Below are 20,720 nucleotides of genomic sequence, written 5' to 3'. Positions count from 1 at the left end.
TAGAAGCCAAATTATGTATGACCCATGGACATGAACTAAAGGGGGGGGGGGAAATGTGGGTAGGAGGGGATGTGCAGGGCAGAGGGGAATAAAGGAGAAATTGTGATAGAATAATCATAGCATAATCAATAAAATATATTAAAAAATAAAACATAAAAACAGGTTAGCCTTCTAGTTAATTAGGGTTTATGTAGCTGCTTCATTTCATTAGTATTGAGGTCTCATAAAACTGACATAAAGAACCAGGCCATTATGGAAAAGTAATAATGTCAAATGTGTATTTAAAGTTGATTTATATTGACTGTTTTAAATGCACTATAGGTCTGCTGCCTTAAATTTCAAAGCTACAGTGAATACTAGCAGCATGAATTCACAAATATAGAAAGAAAAATACCAAACTTATTAAATTTATAATGGAAAAATCATGTCTTTTACTGCTAATTATTAGAGACTATATTAAAAATTTGGTGTCCTACTGTCATCCTAATGTTTGAGAAATATTTAGGAATACCATCAAGGAAGACAATTCAAAAGAAGAAATACAAAATAAATGATCAGATTGACAAAAATCTTTTTTAATAATACCTTGTATAAGTATTTGAGAGACTGAGAAGTCACAAACTCTTAAACTCCAGACAGAAATATGAATGCACAGTGCTTGCTGGTATGCCTCAGTGGACTGAGCACTGTCCTGCAAACCAAAGAGTTCCTGGTTTAATTCCCAGTCAGGGCATTTGCCTGGGATGCAGGCCAGATCCCCATCTAGGGATGTGTGAGAGGCAACCACACACTGATGTTTCTCTCCCTCTTTCTCTCTCCCTCCCCCTCTCTCTTAAAATAAATAAATAAAATCTTTTTAAAAAAGAAAGGATGAAAGGAAATTATAGAGCATCCATTTAAAATAAATTAAATTTCAATTTAAACAAAAAACAAAAATCACAAAAAGAAGTGGGCAACAAAATTTCTCAATAACAGTTGAGTCACCAAGTTCCTTTTTTAATAGTTGCTATAAAAATTTTATTAAGAAAACCTAAACACACAAACATGATTAACACTTTTAAATTGAAATCATGAAACTTCCATTGTCCCTTTTACAAAAAGTTTCAAATAAAAGGACAAATTCTAAATATTTCATTGTTTTCTATTACTATTTTAGTAAATTATTTATTCAATCGCTTCTTTAGGTTCTCAAGGTGTTCCACATTAACATCTGCTAATGCCAGTACCATTGCTTTAGACAAGGAGGGATTAAATGAAATAGTCATTAGACAGCACAAATCTATTAGATCTCGCTGACATTTCTGCAAACCTTCCATGAATTTTTGGTACTGAACAGGTTCTTTTTTTAACTTTTTCATCTCTGGTACTGAAAACCCTATCAAACTAGTAAGTATTTCATCTACAAAGTCTACATCTAGATATGCAGTACCATCAGAAATCTTTGCTGCTATACTCCATATGCCACCAGAACTTGAGAGGTTTCCAGTTAAGGTTACAATAAAGGCTTTGACTTTTACTGTTACAACTTTCTTTGGTTTGCTGGCCATTAGAACAGACAAATAGATAAAGGGGGGAGAATACAAATCCATGGTGATAGAAAGATTAGTGCTGTCCTCTGATGATCTTGGAGAACAATGCTGAAAATGGTGATCATTTTCATTAGAAATTTGTGAATTTCTTCTTGGTACATAATTAACTAGTTCTTCATTTAAAATTTTATTATTTAAGGAATGTATATCTGAACTGCTGATGGTTTGTTTTACTTTATCCCCTATCTCTGAGTTCTTTTCTTTATTTGTAAAGTCATGGTACAGGTGTATATTATCATGAACTGAAAAAACACTACTGTTGTGATCTATAGGAGATAAACAACTAAAAGATTTGTCTTCATTAGTCATCTGTTCAGATAAATTTTTTTCACTCCAATTGTCACCATTTTTGCAAATCACAGAAAAATTATTCAGAGCATTAGGCTCAGGTGAAGATCTCACTATATTTTCATCTGTGATTCTGTTCAAAGTCAATGGCTGCAATTCTTTAGTGTTCATTTTTTCTTCCTGGGCAGCTTCTTCTAAAAGCAAGGCCTCTGCCAATGAAAAGTCATCTAATTCCCCATCAGTGAAATGCACAGATTGATTTGGTGGTTTCTCCTTTGGTCTTGGAGAAATAACAAGTCCTGGTTCAAAACCCGACTGTCTTGTGGGAATAGCATTTGAGGAACTACCTGTGCTAAAGTATCTTCTTTCCAAGGAGGTGGCATTAATTGCTGCAAGCTCATCATTTTCATCAAGACTTGCCAAGAGTTCTTCATCAGAAGGTCCTAACACAAGATCTAGATCATCTGTATTTCTGGGAATGCTTTGGTTAGAATTATTTGGTATGATTGAAACTACAGGATCAGGTTCCCCAATTAATCTTCCAAGTACTTTTTCTTGGGCATATTCCTCTAAAAGAGCATCTACTTCTCCTCCCAACACCTTCACATTTTCTGGTTTCAGTAAGAGAACACCAAGGCGGAAAGAAACGATGCCATAAATCAAAATTTTTGTGCCTGGAGGAAGATTACTATGAAGAGATGGAATAGGCTGATATTCCATTCCCTGCACTTGTACAATTCCATCAGTTAGCTGTAGCATCAACATTCGTGAAGGCTTTGCTTCCCAAGGCTTTGGAGTTACTTGTGTTTCAGCTGTAATTAGCTCATTCATAGTATTCTTTCCTCTCAACTTTTGTATCTGGGAATATGCAGGTTGACTTACATCAACCAATGAATTAATCTGCAGAGCAAAAAATCCATTCAGTTCTCCTTTTGGAACTTCTAAAATGCCATCAGGTAAAAGAGGAAGCTCCAAATCTTTCAGATCGGTAAGGAGCCATTGCTCAAAAACTTGTTTATTTATTTGTGCCTGACTCAAATTAATATTATCATTTTCTTCTTGGATCCAGTGAATACAAGCTTCCAGCCACAATAGCGGTACTTTTACATGCCATGTAGCTAAAAGCCAGGTTTCAACTCTTAATGCAATACTAGTTACACTCATTTCTTTTAAATAAAAATTATGTATCTGTTACCTAAAAACAAAAAACAAAAGAATTATAATTCAGTACACTTAAATATAGTCTCTATAATTTTGTACAATGCACAAAACAGGCATAACAATACCCTTTTTATTTTTCTTGATTCAGAATTTAAAAGCCTTTCACTTTTTACATATCCAAATTTCAAATACCACAAGTAAGCAGATGATATAATGAGAAAAGCAAAAGGGTTGAAAGGTAACGCATCCAAATTATAAGTTCTCTGACTTAATATAAATTTCTTAAATTTCTAACCCAGTTTTTTCATCTGTAAAATGTCAACACCATCATCTATCTTACACGGTTTTTTTGAGGATCACATGATTAACATTTGTAAAGCATGCCAGACCTATGAGAGACACATAATAAATAGTAATTATTATATTAATAACCAGATTTTAATCATTTAAAATTTGGTTAAGAAACAATATTTGAGTTTGGGTCTCAGAAATATTCTAAAGTCTAATAAAAGCATCCTCCTAATTATTCAGGCAACAGAAAAAAAGAAACAATATTCACTAAGGTTATTTTCATAACTACAATGCATACTCTATTAAAACATAGCATTGTATATGACCATATAGCACTTAAATATGTGATCTAAGAATAAAGTTATAACAAATAAGAATAAATTCTCAGCTGATATGAAGCATCTCCTTTAGCTAAATAATTTCAATAGTCCTACCAGGTAAATATACTTCTGATTTTCTCAGTATGATAAAACAGTAGCAAAAAAGTAAAGACAAATTAACCCTATGTTCTCGTAAGTATATTTTTCCCTTCTACAGCTAAAGATATCTAAGAGTGAGACTTTATGAAAGTTGTAATATGTCCAAAAAAAAAAAAAAAAAGTTGTAATATGTCCATAAGAAACTCACCATTTGGAACAGGAGCATAGGATTTGGCGACAGGATTTGGAACTGGTTGTTCAGGGAGTACTTGTAACATCTACTGCTCAGAAGTAGCCCTGGGAACTAAGACAAGAAGCAATAACAGTTATAAGATGAAGCTGCAAAAAAGAATCACTGACCTATTTTCATGAATGCAAAAATTTGATAGTTTGGTTTTTCAGGCTCCTGTTACCAATCAGGGTAGAGTATAGGTAATAGAGATTTAAAAATGAGGTTTGGAGTGATATGAACAAAAGCAAGTGACCATGAGAAACTCACGCATTTTAGCTTGCTTCCTTGTCTATATAGTACTTACTTCATGGGCTAGTATGAAAATTAAAGGAGATCAGAGAGGACAGAGGGCAGGAACCAGCCCAGACACTGATATTAGGCAGCTAAGCCAGATGACCCAAGGGGCAAATCCAGCCATTTGAAATGGCTGCTCACCTTTGCCTCAGAATCACCAGCTATGTGGCAAGTCACAAGGAATCCAGCAGCTGCTATAGGCAGAAAAGCAGACTGCCCAGAAAGTATCCAAGGCCCACAAAAGACCAGAGGCTGAAGCAGGCCAAAGCAGCTCAAGCTGAAATTAAACAGTACCGCCTGCAGAGGGAGAAAGAGTTCACCGCCAAGGAAGCCTGGGTTCTGGGATACCATGGCAGAGGCATCACTGAGGTAGAGGAGGATTAACCAGAAGGACAATTCTCCAGACTTTCAGGCAGAACAAGGATGAAGTCCTGGATAACCTTTGGTCTTGCCTGCAACTTCAGCCAGAAATCCATGAAAACTACCATATAAATAGGTAAGAGAAGAAAGAAGGACTTGTTCCATGGACTGGCATTTTAGATGCCTTCATGGAATATGAACCATTAGCAAAGCTCAAGCTATTTCTTGCGAAAAGGCATTAAATTATTTCTGTATATGGTAAATCCCTTCACTTTATAAAGAATAGCAAATGTTGCTTCTTTGTAGAAACTTAAAACTTAATCCAAAGACTTCAATTTTTACCTCGTATTTCTTAGAAATTTAATCGATATATACATTGTCTGGTTTCCTATATGTCTTTTAGCTCAAGCAACATATATATTTAGTACTGACTTTTTCTTTCTTAGGGGTAGTAAAAAAAAGGTTTGGGGTTTTTTTTGAAGAAAGAAAAGAAGTTAAAATATTTTTTTTCCCTAAAGCTTTCTTGAAGGTCAAGAGTTTTATCTATGAAAAAGTAGTAAATGGTTACTTGTAACCTATATTAAGCAACAGGAAGCCTTAAAATAATACTTTTTGGCTAAGGATTAGAAAAATGAATTGCATTGATCGGGCTGCTTTTAGTTTCCCTCATGCAAAATTACTAGATGGCAATTTAAGAACTTGTTACATGTTATTAGTTAAAGGTGAAAATTCTTTATCATATGAAAAAATTAAAAGAGCTAGGAGAGCGATAAATAATCTAGTGGTTCAGAGAACAACCATGGTACCAATTATTTTTCACTTACACAATGTCACCATAAACAAGTGATCACATTATTAATTTAACACATGGTTAAAATTTAAAGTAGTATAGTTGTTGTGAGAATTACATGAATAACATTTTAAAGGAATGAAGGTCATTATAATTACTGAGCTGGTGAATCTTTATATTGAAGAAAATGATTGCGAGTATAGATATATACCATATATACTTAATGATATATGAAAACTATGTAAAAATTCAAAGGTAGGAAAGTCCCTGGCCATTTTGATGAAAATAAACCATGTCAAGTCAAATCTACATGTCTCTATAACAAAGAAACCAATAATCTCTACACTAAAGCTTTCTGATTTAAATGGAAGTATTTCCTAACTTATTTCTAAATAAAGAAACAAAAACTGTGTACTAACTTTTGTGTACAAAAGAAAGGAAAATAAGCATATTCTTATTTCTCTGTATATACATAAAGGACCTTTAGAAGGATATACAGGAAATAACATGTTTGGGACATAGCTACACTCAATAAAAAAGAGTAAGATCTTTGTGGGTCAGTAAATAGGGCCTACAAAACACATATAGTATGCATAGTATAGTCCAGAAGTAGGCTATTCACATCAAGTAAAAGTTCAAATCCCTAATGAAACAGCTGACCTAGCACTATGCCAACCAGAGGATCAGGCTGAAAGCAACTCGAAAACCACACAAAAGAACAAAACACATGGGAAAAACTCCTATCCAACATGCGCTCTCAACTAAAATGATAATATACTCGAGGAAACTTACTGCCATGAGCCACATCAGTAGACAAAATAAACAGAATTTTCAACTGTTTAAAAATTTTTTTAAATAAAAAATCTTAAATGGTTTTTAAAAATCTCTTTGAGCATACTAAAGATAATTTTAAAATTGGGCTAATATTCTTTAAATAGATAATTAAACAATAACAGGCATTTATGAAAAGAAGCAATTGGAAATCTTGGAAATGGGAAAGTCTCTAAAATTAGAAGTGTAAAAGATGGGACAAACAATAGAATAAAAACAAATGAAGAGAGAACTTATGCATCGGAAATTAGTCAGAAGAGAGTATAAAGATAAAAAAATAAGATTTTAAAAAGCTATGTAGGGAAGATAATCACAGTTTCAAAAGGAAAAACTAGAAGATGGGGAGGAAATATGTTTTATAAGATCACTGGTTGGGCCCTGGCTAGGTAGCTCAGTTGGATACAGCATGTCCCAATATACTAAGGTTGTGGGTTGGATCCCAGATTAGGGCACATACAAGAATCAACCAATGAATGCATGAGTAAGCAGAACAACAAATCATTGTTTCTCTTTCTCTCTCTCCCTCTCTCAAAAATCAATAATAATAAAAAATAATAATAGTTCAAGGTGGTCAAAAAATATAAATTTCCAGTTATAAGATAAATACTAAGGATATAATAATATACATCATGATGAATATAGATAACACTGCTGTATATGTTTAGAAAGTTAAGAGAGTAGATCCTAAGAGTACTCATGACAAAGACAATTATTTTTTTTCTTTTTATTGTATCTATATGAGATGATGGATATTCACTAAACCTATTGTGATAATCATTTCAAACCATCACTTATACAGTCATGTACAGGGCCCAGCACAAATAACATCCCCTTTTTATTACAAAATCTTTTATTACAAAATCATAAGCATGTAATTCTGTAACATAACACTATCAACCTCAAGCACACCACATGACATTTTAGGCAAAACGTTCAAATTAAAACTATAAATTATTACACCTATACTATTACCCTACCAACCACACTCAAGCAGGCGTTACTTCTGCCAGACCTTGTATGTCAATTATTTTGCAATAAAATTGGGGGGAAAATAAATAAAAGTGAAAATAAAAAATAATATTGAAATTTTCCTGAAAGTCAAGAAAGATAAATTCTCCAGGCTGGAAATCCCCAATACTACTAAGCAGCATTTTTAAAAATCTACAAGTAAACATAGTATGGCAAATGGCAACACATTAAAGGCAGAAGGGAAAAAAATCTTAAGATTCGGCAAGCTGGATCTAAAATTTGAGACAGTAAAAATGTAGAAAAAAACAAAAAGAATTCAGAGGGAATTTTAGGTATTCCTGTTTTGTCAAGGAAGATAGAGATTCTGAGTAGATTTAGAAATTTATAGAAAAAATATGAAATTACATGTTTAAGGGTAAAACACACATCTTTATAATCTCTCCTGAAACTCCACAGGGAACATATTTTTAAAAGTCCATAAAACTCTTAGAACAGCCCTGGCCATTGAAGCTCAGTTGGTTGGGTAACATCCGCAAACCAAAAGGTCTGACTTGATTCCCAGTCAGGGCACATGCCTGGGTTGTGGGCTTTGTCCCCAGTCGGGGCACTTGCAGGAGGCGACTGGTCATTGTTTCAATCTCACATAAAGGATGTTTTTCCTCCTCTCCTCCTCCCACTCTAAAATAAAATAAAAATAAATTTAAAAAAAAAAAACAACTCTTAAGAACAAAGAAAATGGGAGAGGAAACAATGGCAACAATTTTTGAAAGCTGGAAAGCAGATACCAGAAAGCTGATTTCTAAACTGGGATTAAGGGTGGGCTGATTTAAAATCCAGAACCCATAAAAGGCAATACCACATATGTTTGGAAGTAAAGAGCACTCTAAAAACATGACTGATTAGGAGATTCTTTAAGACATTAATTAAGACTGTGGCAACTTCATCCCACATCAGTGATACTGCTAATTCTGTTTTCTAAATCAGAAGCTTTTTAGTCTGGGGGACACCAGAGCACTGTTGAAGGTACTATTCTGAAACCAGAACAAATTAATTCTTAAACACTAAATGCTGAACACATGCTACTCTCTTCCTCCACAAAACTCCAAGAAATAACAGTGACTAGGCCTACATTCTCCTAGAAGGAGACTAAAAAATCTTTCTCTGGATGATCCTACCACTGAGACTTAGAAATACACACTAACATGAGAGGTTCTCTAATTAAATAGTCTTTCTGAGACCACATCAACAGACTCAAGAGTTCCAACCAGCTTTCCTTCTAGTTTCCCACTCTTAATTATGACAAGATATCTGAGAAAAGCCTCTAAAAGAAATCACATCAAAGACAAAAAAATACAATGAAGTGACTATGGAGACAAAAACTTCAAAAAAGCTATCATTAATATCCTCAGAGAGCAAAGACATCATATTCATGAAGAATGCTGTAACAAGGAATATTCATAGAACAAAAAAACCCCCACAGCTCTTAGAAATTTAAAATACAATCACAGAAATGAAAAACAGCAGAACGATGGAAAATAAAAAAAATCTCTTTGAAAAGTAAAGCATCAGTACAAAGAAATCAATAGAATGAGGGGGATTAAAGGAGCAATAATCAAAGAAACAAATTTAGGAAAATTTACAACAAAGACGAAGGCTTCCAGATTTAAAGCACCCAACACAATAAATAAAAATATAACAAATTATACCTTTATAAAATTTTAGAAAACAGGAATAAGATTCTGCAAGCTTCCAGAAAGGGAAAACAAACAACAAATAGGTTACATTCAGAATATCAAGAATGAAAATGGCTTTAGATTTCTCAATGGAGGCTATAAAGTAAATGAGCAATTCCTTCCAATTTCTGAATGAAAATTATTTCCAACCTATAAATCTCTACCCAGGAAAGTATTAATCAAGAATGACAATGAAATAAAAACATTTTCTAATCAGCATTGTACAAAACATAGATTTTTGTAATGTAGGATGTATTCTAACATAATAAAGGAATAAAACAAGAAGAAGGCATGATATTCTCAACCTTACACAAAAGAGAGTAAAGCATCACAGTTAAGGGTATTTGCAGGATATAAAGGCAAACAGCCCAGAAGGCCTCTGGAGAAATTATTTTTCAAGAACATGAAAGTGTGTGAGACCCACCAGGGTTTCATGTCTTTTTCATTCTTGGTTTATATCTGTTAGCCAGAGCATTAAGTATCTCAATGTGCAACAGAAATTTAACTAACTGGAGGAGTTAGGAATTATACTAAAGAAAAAATACAGAAAAGTAAGAGAAAAAAAGAAAGAGAGCTCAAAAGAGAACAAAATAGTTAACAAGAAAGAAAAGTGATATTTGAATACTACATGACTTTGTTGTAAACATGTAATAGTCATAATATACACTCTGAATACTAATCTGGCAAAAACTTTAACATAGCTATACAGAGATAAAATAAGATCAACAAATATGTATGAGGGTGAAAGTGGGAGGAGTAAGAAAGATAGGGGGAAAAGAGCTTAATCCTCATCTCTGTAGTGAAACTCAATAGACTAATGGCTAATACTGAAATATCAAATATCAATATTTGCATTGCTTCCAGAGCTATAGAAGTAAATACAAAAAAAAAGACTGGCAACAAAAGTTGAAAGTGGTTACCTCTGGGGAAAGGGGACAAAAGACAAGGGCACAGGGTTGCTATGTCTCAAAACTATTCTTTAAAGTTTGATATTTTAAGTGATACATATAAAATTTTATTTTCTTTGATCTTCTTTGTTCCACTGATTTCTTTGTACTGGCGTTTAATTTAGGGAGGAGATTTTATTAACTTTCATGTGCTCTACTGAGTTTTTCATTTCTGCTGCTAGCAATGAACAAAATAGTACAAGAGCATTTATGTTTAAAATTTAAAGGTATAAAAGACAAAATGCTTTCCCCCTAAGATCAGGAATAAGGCAAAAATGTCCACTCTCAACATTTCAACATTGTACTGGAGAACTGTGTCAGTACAATAAGACAGAAAAAGAAATTAAAAGCATACAAATTAAAATAGAAAAAATAGCATTAAGAAAGACACATAAACCAATGGAACAGAATAGAGTCCAAAATAAACCTTCATATGTAAGGTCAAATGATTTTCAAGAAGAGTGCCAAGATTACACAATGGGGAAAGGATAGTCTCTTCAACAAAAAGTATTGGAAAAACTTTGCATGATCTTCACATGCAAAAATGGACCCTTACCTTATACCATATTCAAGATTTAACTAAAAGTGGATTAAAGATCTACATGTTAAGACCTGAAACCGTAAAACTCCTAAAAGAAAACACAGAAGAAAAATTCATAATATTGCAATGGTCAGTGATTTCTTGGATATGACAAAAGTACAGGTGACAAAAGCACAGGTAACAAAAGCAAAAGAGACAACAAACAGGGCTGTATCAAATTTAAGAACTCTACAGCAAAGGAAACAACAGTGAAAAAGTAACCAACAGAAAGGGATGAAATATTTGCAACCATATTTCTGATAGTGGCAAATATCCAGAATATGTAAAGAGCTCAACTCCATAACCCCCCTCCAAAAAAATTTAAAAACAGGCAAAGGACTAGAACAGCCACCTCTCCAACAAAGATATATAAATGGCCAAAAGCTATAGAAAGACATTCACCATCATTAACCAAAAAAGGAAATGCAAATCAAAACCACAATGAGGTATCACTCTGGAACTCTTGAACACTGTTGGTGGGAATTGTAAAATGGTGCAGCTACTATGAAAATTCCTCAAAAAAATGAAAAATAGAACTATCATATAACCCAGCAATCCCACTTCTGGGTCTATATCCAATAAAACTGAGAACAGAATCTCCAAAAGATGTTTGCACATCCATGTTCACTGCAGAATTATTCACAATAGACAAGATGTGACAGCAACCCAAATGTCCATCAACAGATGAATGGGTAAAGAAAATATTGTATATATACATAAGAAGAGTATTATTCAGCCTTAAAAAATAGAAATCTTGTCATATGCTACAACATGGATGAACCTTAAAGATATTATGCTAAGTGAAATAAGCTGATCACAAAAATACTGCATGATTCCACTTACATGAGGTATCTAAAGTACTCAAACTCAAAAATATAAAGTAGAATTGTAGTTGCCAGAGACTGAGGGAAGGAAGAAAGAAGCTGCACAATGAATGCAGAATTTCATTCATGCAAGACAAGTAAGTTCCAGATATCTGTTTTACCATACTGTAATGTATACTTAAAAACTGCCAAGAGGACAAATTTGTGTTATGTGTTTTAGAGGGGAACAAAAAGAAAAAATAAAATTACCCCATTTGTAGATGGCATGAATGTTTATGAAGAAAATGCCAAGGAATCTGAAAAACAACTACGGTACATCACCTGATAAATGAGCTAGCCAGATCCAAGTGTTTATTTTATGCTCTACTGAGTATCACATTGTTTATACTTTTGTGCATTTTTATTGATGATTTCACAGTTTAAAATGTGCCCCCTAGCATAGTGCTAAAGTGCTGTCCAGGGCCCTAGCTGGGCGGCTCAGTATGTTAGAGCATTGTTCCCCATGCAGCAAGGTTGCAGGTTCCATCCAGATCCTTGGTCAGGGTACTGCAGCATAGGAAGCAACAAATTGATGTTTCTGTTTCTCTTGCTCTTCCTTTCTCCCTTCTTCTCTCTCTTTCTCTCTTCCTATCTCTCTCTCTCCCTCAAATCAATAAATTAAAAAAAAATTTTTTAAAGAATATAAAGACAAGCACACATACACATGAAAGACAAGGCAGGCTGTAATAAACACATAATGGACAAAAGATTTGTATCTGGAATATATAAAGAATTCTAAAATTCAATTAAAAAAAAACAACTAATTTTAAAATGAGCAAAAAAGTCCTGGCTAGTATGGCTCAGTGAACTGAGCAATGACCTGCAAACCAAAAGCTCGCCAGTTCAATTCCTGGTCAGGGCACATGCCCAGGTTGTAGGCCAGGTCCCTTTCCCTCTCCCTAAAAGTAAATACCTAAAATGTTAAAAATAAATAAATAAATAAAATGAGCAAAAGATTTGAATAGATATTTCACCAAAGATATACAGATGGTAAGTAAACACATTAAAAAATGCTCACTATGATTAGACATTAGGGAAATGCAAAATTCAAAGCACAATTTGAACTATGCATCTATTATCATAGCTAAAATAAAAAGTAACTGACAATACCAAGTACTGGAATTCTCATGTTTACTAGTGGGAATGGCAAATGGCAGAGCCACTTTGGAAAACAATTTAGCAAAACAATTTCACAGTTGCTTAAAAAAAGATTAGCATTTTCTTAGAAACTTAAATATACACCTATACCATACAAGCCAGTAATCATATCACTAAGTATTTACTCAAGAAAAATAAAAATTTACACTCATTAAAAACCTGTATATAAATGTTTATAGCAGTTATGCTCATAATCACCAAACTTGTAAACAACCTATATCTCTTTCAACTGGTGGATGAATAAACAAATTGTACTACAGCATTACAATGAAATACTACCCATAATTGAAATGAATAAACTACTAATAGATGTAATAACATGGAGGAATGTTGCTATAGACTGTGTCCCCACCCCCCCTCCAAATTTATATGTTGAAATCCTAGTGTCCAGTGTGATGGTATTAAGAGGTAGGGTCTTTTGGGCATGATAGGCCATGAGGGTGGAACTCTCATAAAAGAGCTGTGAACTCATATAAAAGAGAACCCCCCTTAACAGAACTACCTTGCCCTTTCTACCATGGAAGGTTACAGTAAAAAGATGGTCATCCATGAACCAGAAAATATGTCCTCACCAAACACCCATCAAATCTGCCTTTGCCTTGATCTTGGACTTCCCAGCCTCCAGAGAAATAAATCTGTTGTGTATGTCACCCAGTTTATGCTATTTTGTTAGAGTAACCCAAATAGACTAAAACAATGTCAAATATGGTATGCTAGGTAAAAGAAGCCAGACACACTATATAACATATTTTGCTACCTATAATGCATATTTTACCCAAATTTTTTAGGGAAAAATAAGGATGCACACTATACATGGGTAATACTAATTCAGTATCTATGTTTTTAATTCTTTTATTTATGCTTATGCACTAGAAGTGTAACTCTAGAAAGCAATAATGATATCAGTATGCAAAATAATACCCTGGTATATGATAATCAGTCTTGTTTCTAAATATAAATAAATAAATAATTGAATTGAAAATTAAAACGAAAGATTTTTTTCCTGAAAGTTTGGGTCAAAAACGTGGGTGTGCATTATACACAGCAAAGTACAGTAATGGGGATGTGATGTTGTTATAGAACATGGGGGGTACGATATACTATTTCTGAAAGGACCCCCCACTAGGTTCGCATTGTCCACCGCTGGAGGAAAGACATCTCTCAATGCCAGAGATTTGTGAAAAGAAAAGGAAATGTTTATTTAAAGCTATACAGACTTAAAGTAGTGACCTAATGTCTTCGTTAAGACATCACAGTCCCCTGGCTGGCGTAGCTCAGTGGATTGAGCACAGGCTGCGAACCAAAATGTCGCAGGTTCGATTCCCAGTCAGGGCACATGCCTGGGTTGCAGGCCATGACCCCCAGCAACTGCACATTGATGTCTCTCTCTCTCTCCCTCCCTCTCTCCCTCCCTCTCCCTCCCTCCCTTCCTCCCTTCCCTCTCTAAAAATAAATAAATAAAATCTTAAAAAAATTTTTTTAAAAAGATATCAAAGTCCTTTTGGATACCCATAGATGCCCACAGAGCTCCCATCTCCCCCTGCCCTCATTTGGGGTACTGTATCTCAAGAAAAGAAGTAGATGTTCATGATTCAGCCTTCCGGCACCATTGGCTGTGTCACTGCCAGGATCTCCAGCTTTGGACCTCAGTTAATTCAAAGTCATGTGGCACCTTCTCATGGCCCATTAGCAATAGGCCCTTTCACCCTTTTTGTTCCAGGCAAAGTCTCTCTTCTTAAGCCATGTGGCCAAAGAGTACACCCCAAAGCCATGAAATCTTCACTCTCGCTAAAGCCACATGGGGGTCCCCCATCAAAGCTGTGGGGTTCCCCACTCTGGCAAAGCCGCATAGTTTTCTCCTCACATGGCTGCAGGGGTTCCCACCCTGGGAAAACCGCATGGTTTTTCCCTAATGCCTGCCGTGTCTGGGTTTAAATCCCCATGCCAATCTCCCTCTGCAGCCCCTCCTCCCACAATCAGCTACACTTGCCAGCACTCCCATATCCTTCCAGCTTTACTGGGCTGCCACAGTGGGTCTGGGCAGGCGTGGCCCCATGGCATGGAGCCAATCATCTCCAAGCTCTCACACAGGCGCTGTAAGCAGGGGGAGTTGCCCCCCCAGTTACATTTTGGGTGGATGTCCCTCCCCTCTCCCTGGCTCAAAGCAAGGCCACAGCTGTTTAGCATATCTATGAAACCAGTTAAAGGTTATAGATACGGTAAATGACCACACCAGAGGTTAGTTGGCAAAGTCTAACCTCAGCTGGCTGGCTGGCAACAGCATATTTTGCATGCTGTTGCTATGCAAAACAGCTCTGCGTGTTCCTGCTCCATGTGTCCCTTTCCCCAACTCACACCTATGGGGGGAAGGAGTGAGGACATCCTAGTATTTCCTGGACACCTTGAGATCTGGACCCCATTCCAAATCCCTATTTGGGGTCCCCCTCTTGGCTGCACCCTGTTACAATGTGACCATATGTTTGTCAAAACTCATAGAACTATACACCAAAGACTGTAAATTTTACTTCAATAAAAGCTGAAGACAAACACCAAAAGAATAGAAATATCCCAATCGCCTTTCAAACTTGCTGAGGAAAAGATAGAAAAAAGAAAACAATCCAACAGAAGGCATGAAAAGAGTGGGCAAGTACAATAAACAGAAACTAAATACGATGGTAGAAATAAGTCTAAAAATGTTAGCAATCATAATGAACATAGATCAATTCACCTGTTAAAAAGATCCTCTCAAACTGAATAAATCAAATCCAGCTGTATGCTTAAAAGATAGGCCTAAAACAAAATAACATCAACATATGAATTTAGTTAAAATAAAAGTTAAAACCTCCAAGCACAATTCTACGAAACCACAACTTAGTGACATCTAGACTGAAATAACTATCCTTACATAACCTAAGATTCCAAAGTGCTGGGTTTTTTTACCTCAAAAATTATAGCCCATCCATGGCTCTTAGGTGAGCTCATTTAGTAAGTTACCTATTTCCTCCACTAAATTTAAAAACCACAGTACTTGCAAATGGCCTTAGTATAATTTCCAAAGGTGTACTAATGTGATGACAGTAAGTAAACTGAAATCAGGGCAAAGTGTAGTTTGAGTAGTTAAAAACTGTTTAAGTGAAGTATCAAGTATAAAAGTCACAATAACAATTTAGTTCTTTGCAAAATGTTTTGTACTATAAATAACTCTCGGTACAGTATATACCCCTAAATTACAAGCAACCATATAACACAAATGCTATTTTCTACCTGAATCTATTAAATACTAAGAGATAATACTGTTGATACTTCTAGGACCAGGGAAAAAACGTAAGAAAGGAAGAAAGATTAGTTGTGAATTGAAAAGGTCAAGGTTAGACAGAAAATTAAATGAACAAGGATGAATTTCAATTTCAGATATTAATCCTAAAATCCCAGCAGGTACAACTATATAAACACAGAATTAAAGACAAGAGTTTGCTGAGAATAAAAATCAAAAACTCTTACTTGTAAAACTTCCAACTTTTTGCAAAGTATTTTTACATCTACAGTTATAACTTAAATTTCAAAGTAATAACTTACAGTAGATACATATTGTCATCTATTTGAGAGAATGAAATTGAGGCATAAAGATTAAGATATAAAGACCATACCTAGTAGAAGACCTAGAAATAGAACATAAATTCTGCTAACTCCATTCCTATTTTTTCTAGACCCTGCTGACTTACGTGGAAAAAGAATATAGTAGTATCACCAGTCCTCTTTTTTATATAAAACCCACTTACATGTAAAATTTATAAATGGCTATTCTATAAGAGCACACTATTAAAATAAACAGACTTCTCAGATCTCATTTAAATAATAAGCTCAGCTAGTGCATTCCAAATTCATTTACAAAATCAAGTGAAAGAAAAATTCAACATCAGCTATTGCATCTATCTTTATGACAGCTTTAAAACAATAATGTTATGGTTAAGTAATACTTTTCCTTCATTATAACTCTACAGAAACATATTTTTAAATTTTCAAAATATAACATTTTAAGGCTTATGGATGCATTTTATATATATATATCTCTCAAACATGCACTTATTAGTGCTGTTATCACAGCAAGTAACAAAACTTTCAAAAAGACAGTTGAGACAAAACCTGAGAAACGCTGCTCAACAAAAACGTATCTAAATTGTTCTATTAATGTGTGGCAGTACTAATTAATAATTTGCTCTAAGCACTACCGTCTACAGTTTGAATCTCCACTTTTGGAGCTAACTACATCCTATAATTTAATAATAATATTATCAAAACTAGGCCAAAAAAAGTTGCAATGACTGAAACCCCAAAAGATAACCAAACCTTTAAAAAAAAGTTGAGATATTTAACATTGTTATATTAACTCAAATACAGCTAATATAAAATGCTTTACCAAAAAGTCAAGAACTTTGGGGAAAAAACTGCTAAAAGCACATTTGTTACACAGAATTCTTCATTTAACAACAAAGTAGAAGGTATATTGATCTCCCTACAACTGCATGTAATAACAGATGCAATAAAAAAATTCTATGTATAATAGAATAATTTTTCCTAAATAATTCTATGTACAACAGAATTATTTTTCATAAGTTACAAAGAAAGATTTATTAAAATGTTTGATCAAATGGAAAAGGTATTATCACATGGAATCTGTATTATAATGTTTAGACTGGGTTTCAATAACTGAACCCCTTAATAATTTAGTAAATTCTATTACTTGCATCTTCTCCTTCAGAGAATTCCTAAGGTTTTTCATTCCTCCCTTTCTCAAGAAATTGAGTAATCATAGTTACTGCAAGTAGAAGCAACTCAGAGAGGAGATGTTAGCTAGGGCAGCACGGCCTCCCATCTGCTCTGACACAAAAAAACAGTCCCTAATCCTCAAAAGTACATGCTTTTTAAATTGTACTTTAAGAAATGTTCATACCATATGATCCACTTCTTTTACTCTCTAAAATTAATCTTAAGAAAACAATCAAAAATGCAGATAAAAAATTTATGTGCCTGAGTATTTATCATTGTTTTTGTAGTGTGGAAAAACAATCTATGGAATGTAGGGTCTTTAGAGCATCTTTAAAAAACATTTTTAAGGACTATTTAGTGACATGTTCATATTTCATTTTGTTAGGAAAAAGGCCAGATATAAAACTACATATATTACAATCCTCACTAGTTTTATAATCATGAAAAAAGTTTTAGCAAACTGACATTTTGTGCATAGTAAACTTGGCCAACCACAATAATCTACATTCTAGATGTTGATCTTGACTGCAGGAACTGAGCAGAAAGAGAATAGAATAGGAAAATTCTATCACTCATCACTAAGACTTAAGCATATTTAGTTTATAAAGTAATTTGCAGGCAGTCTCACATATTTCAACTTTTAAAAAACAGAAGAAGAAGCAGAAGTACCATTCTTCTGGGTATTGTATATGGCATTGAACCAATAACAGAAACTTATATGCAATAACAAATATTTACATCATAATCACTCCATGTTTCCTGTACCTGCATCTACAAAGTAACGGTAATCTGTGTTTTAACTCATTTGGAATGACTTCAGGGTAACCCTAAAATCTTGAGAAGGTACTCTCTAAAAATTAAGGGGGAAAATTATATGTAATGACTGAAATCAGACAGAAGTAATCAGTGAGGCTATTTGTTGATCTTCCATAACCTAATGTAAGATAAAAAACAGAAAGAATAAATAGGTTTAGGAGTTTGAATCCTAACTGCTATGTGACCTCAGATATGTTCTTAATTTCCTCATTCATAAAAAAAAGATAACCACAACATACCCACAGAACTGTAATAAGCATTAAATTGCTAGTACCAGATCTGGCACATGGTAGGGAATTCAGGAAATGTTAGCTATAATATTTTAAATAACCATCCAGCCAGACAGTGTGCAATCTCAATTATATTAGCTTACCTAAAATAAATCCCACCTGGCTGGTGTGTGGCTCAGTGGATTGAGTGCCGGTCAGCAAACCAAAGGGTCGCATGTTTGATTCCCAGTCAGGACACATGCCTAGGTTGCCGGCCAGATCCTCAGTGGCGGGTGCTCCAGAGGCAACCACGCATTGTCCTTTATCTCCCTCTCTCTCTCCCTCTCTTCCCCACTCTCTAAAAATAAATAAATAAAATCTTTTAAAAAATTAAATCCCAAACCTAAATAATACTAGCTCTGAATTCATTTGGAGTGCAAAATGATCATACAATTACACATAACAGGAACCACTGAATGTATCAATCAAATTGGCAAGTCCATGAATGAGCATAGGTATAACATAGTTTGGCTGAAAACACTAGAGTATGAAAGGATGATGAAAACGCAGATTTTTCCTGTAACTTAAACAGTAAACTTAAAAAGTAAATTGTAAAACATAATGAAAAATAAAAGCATCCAATAATGGCATCTACAAAAGGTAATAGCTTTTACCAGTTAGAGTCCAGGCAGAGGACGGTAAAATTGGGAGGAAGGAGTTCCTGGATAGGGCTTACTTTGCACTGCTGTTCATCACTCATCACAGAAAATGATGGTTGCAATAAAAATACTAGTTTGAAAGAAAACATCATTAGTTAGTACTGTATCCCTATATATGCCTATTAGTGTTAGTGAAATGTCCCAGGTTTTCAATGACAGGTTCAAATAAATGTTGCAAATCCTAACTGGCAGATTAAATCTCTACAACTCAAGTTTCCCAGCCCCCAAATACGCTTATCGATTCTTGGTTGAACACTAACCACGTACCATAGAACCAAAATGTGAGTTAAGTTTTACCTCTCAACAAGACTTACAACGCACTCTTCATGGTGGGAACCATATTAGAGAAAAACTGGATTAACACTTAAAGAGATCTTAAACTCCACAATCTCAGACACTATGCTCTAACAGTATTTGTTAACTACCCTCCCGGCCAGTAAATGGTGCTCCAAGAAGCGCTTAGTTTTTCCTAATTAGGCAAGTAAAAGTTAAAAGGATAGACGAAGTCATAGCCATTTTAAAAAAGATGCTGATTACATCTATTTTGCAAATTATTCGAGAGAAATCAAGTTCCAATGTAATGAATCAGCACAAATTTATCATTAAAAATACATACATATATGTGTATTCTGCTAGTAGTGGATTTAGCTTTATGTGTAAAGTACAACATCTTTAACATTCAACGTGAGTTTGGGACTGTGGAGGAAGATAGGAGAGTTGAAGGATCATGATGTGAAAATTGGGTACAATCAACCCTGGCGATTTCCGGGAATTGTCAGGATTCGGAACGATCTTAACAAAAGAAATCACCAAGGCTTAGTACGGGGCCTTAAGAACACGAGACACAAAGCAAGTACTGTAATCTGAATACCGTAAAACGGTAACATTGGAGGGCAAGGTTTTTGCTATTTTGAGCACTGTCTTATATCCTGACACACCGTAGGCTTTTTAAAGAGTTGAAAAACAGAACGAGGGTATCTAAACGTATTATGATGCTTGCATTCATTTGGGATGAACGTAATACTACTTCCAGGAATTTTTCAAATAAAACGCAGCGAAGACACTACAAAATATTTGCAGCACAGGCCCCATCAACAAAAAGAAAAAAAAGAAAGGATCAAAGGTCTCTTCAAAGAGAAGCCTGGAGTTTCCCGAGCGTGCGGGCTCAACGTAGGAGCCAAAGGGACAAGTTCTCCAAGACTCCGCGGTTCACTGCCACAACCCGGCGGACCCGCTCGCGTCGGTCGGGATCCCGCCAGTACCAATCGCCAGCTGCGCCCCGCACTGGGGCCACGCCTGACAGGCGCTGCGGCCCGTTACAAATAGCGGGTTTCCACGGTGAGGGCCAGGCTGGTGGGCAAGCTGCACTTACCGACCCGCAGCTCGCCCCGCAGCCGGGAGGGAGTGGGGTACAGGGAGGAATGGAGACCCGAGTGTGGACTGTGGAGACGGGGGCATTCATCTGGGCCTAGCACCGACCTGGGAATCCCGCTTTCACCTCGTGCAACTGCAGTTCCCGAGCCGTGCGACTCTAAATACAGGAACCGAAACGCCGCGCGCCGTAAACCTATTTTGCCTCTTCCCGCCCGACTACCCTCGCGCTCTTGCCCCTCCTCCAAATCCAAAAGATTCCTCCAGGCCCCGAAAACGCCTCTTCCCCGCCCCCTCCCAGTGCCTGTGAACGAGACAGCCTTTAGTTCTCGC

At 35.3% G+C, this 20,720-nt stretch overlaps 1 protein-coding gene and 1 pseudogene across 2 annotated transcripts; one reads left to right on the top strand and one right to left on the bottom strand.

Moving 5' to 3' along the window:
• Positions 1–988: 988 nt before the first annotated feature.
• RMI1 (RecQ mediated genome instability 1) lies at positions 989–20,650 on the bottom strand. Of its 2 annotated transcripts, none has more exons than XM_045840057.1 (3): positions 20,496–20,650; positions 3,957–4,052; positions 989–3,072 (listed from the first exon to the last, which is right to left on the bottom strand). In XM_045840057.1, the coding sequence occupies exon 3, from the start codon at positions 3,039–3,041 to the stop codon at positions 1,161–1,163; it is 1,881 nt and encodes a 626-aa protein (XP_045696013.1). In that variant the 5' UTR covers positions 3,042–3,072; positions 3,957–4,052; positions 20,496–20,650; the 3' UTR covers positions 989–1,160. The 2 variants fall into 2 exon arrangements, with proteins under 2 accessions (XP_045696013.1, XP_045696014.1); XM_045840058.1 differs by lacking the exon at positions 20,496–20,650 and adding an exon at positions 15,234–15,295.
• LOC123819581 lies at positions 4,235–4,774 on the top strand (annotated as a pseudogene).
• Positions 20,651–20,720: the final 70 nt, after the last annotated feature.

This window comes from Phyllostomus hastatus, unplaced genomic scaffold (genome assembly GCF_019186645.2).
Source record: "Phyllostomus hastatus isolate PE091 unplaced genomic scaffold, TTU_PhHast_1.1 phas_contig_34, whole genome shotgun sequence".
Taxonomy (NCBI): Eukaryota; Metazoa; Chordata; class Mammalia; order Chiroptera; family Phyllostomidae; genus Phyllostomus; species Phyllostomus hastatus.
Note: the sequence above shows the minus strand (reverse complement) of the source record. Positions and strands in the feature narration are given on the sequence as shown.

Excerpts from the sequence above, each read along its gene's own strand:
- RMI1 (XM_045840057.1), bottom strand. The coding sequence starts at position 3,041 with ATGAGTGTAACTAGTATTGCATTAAGAGTTGAAACCTGGCTTTTAGCT.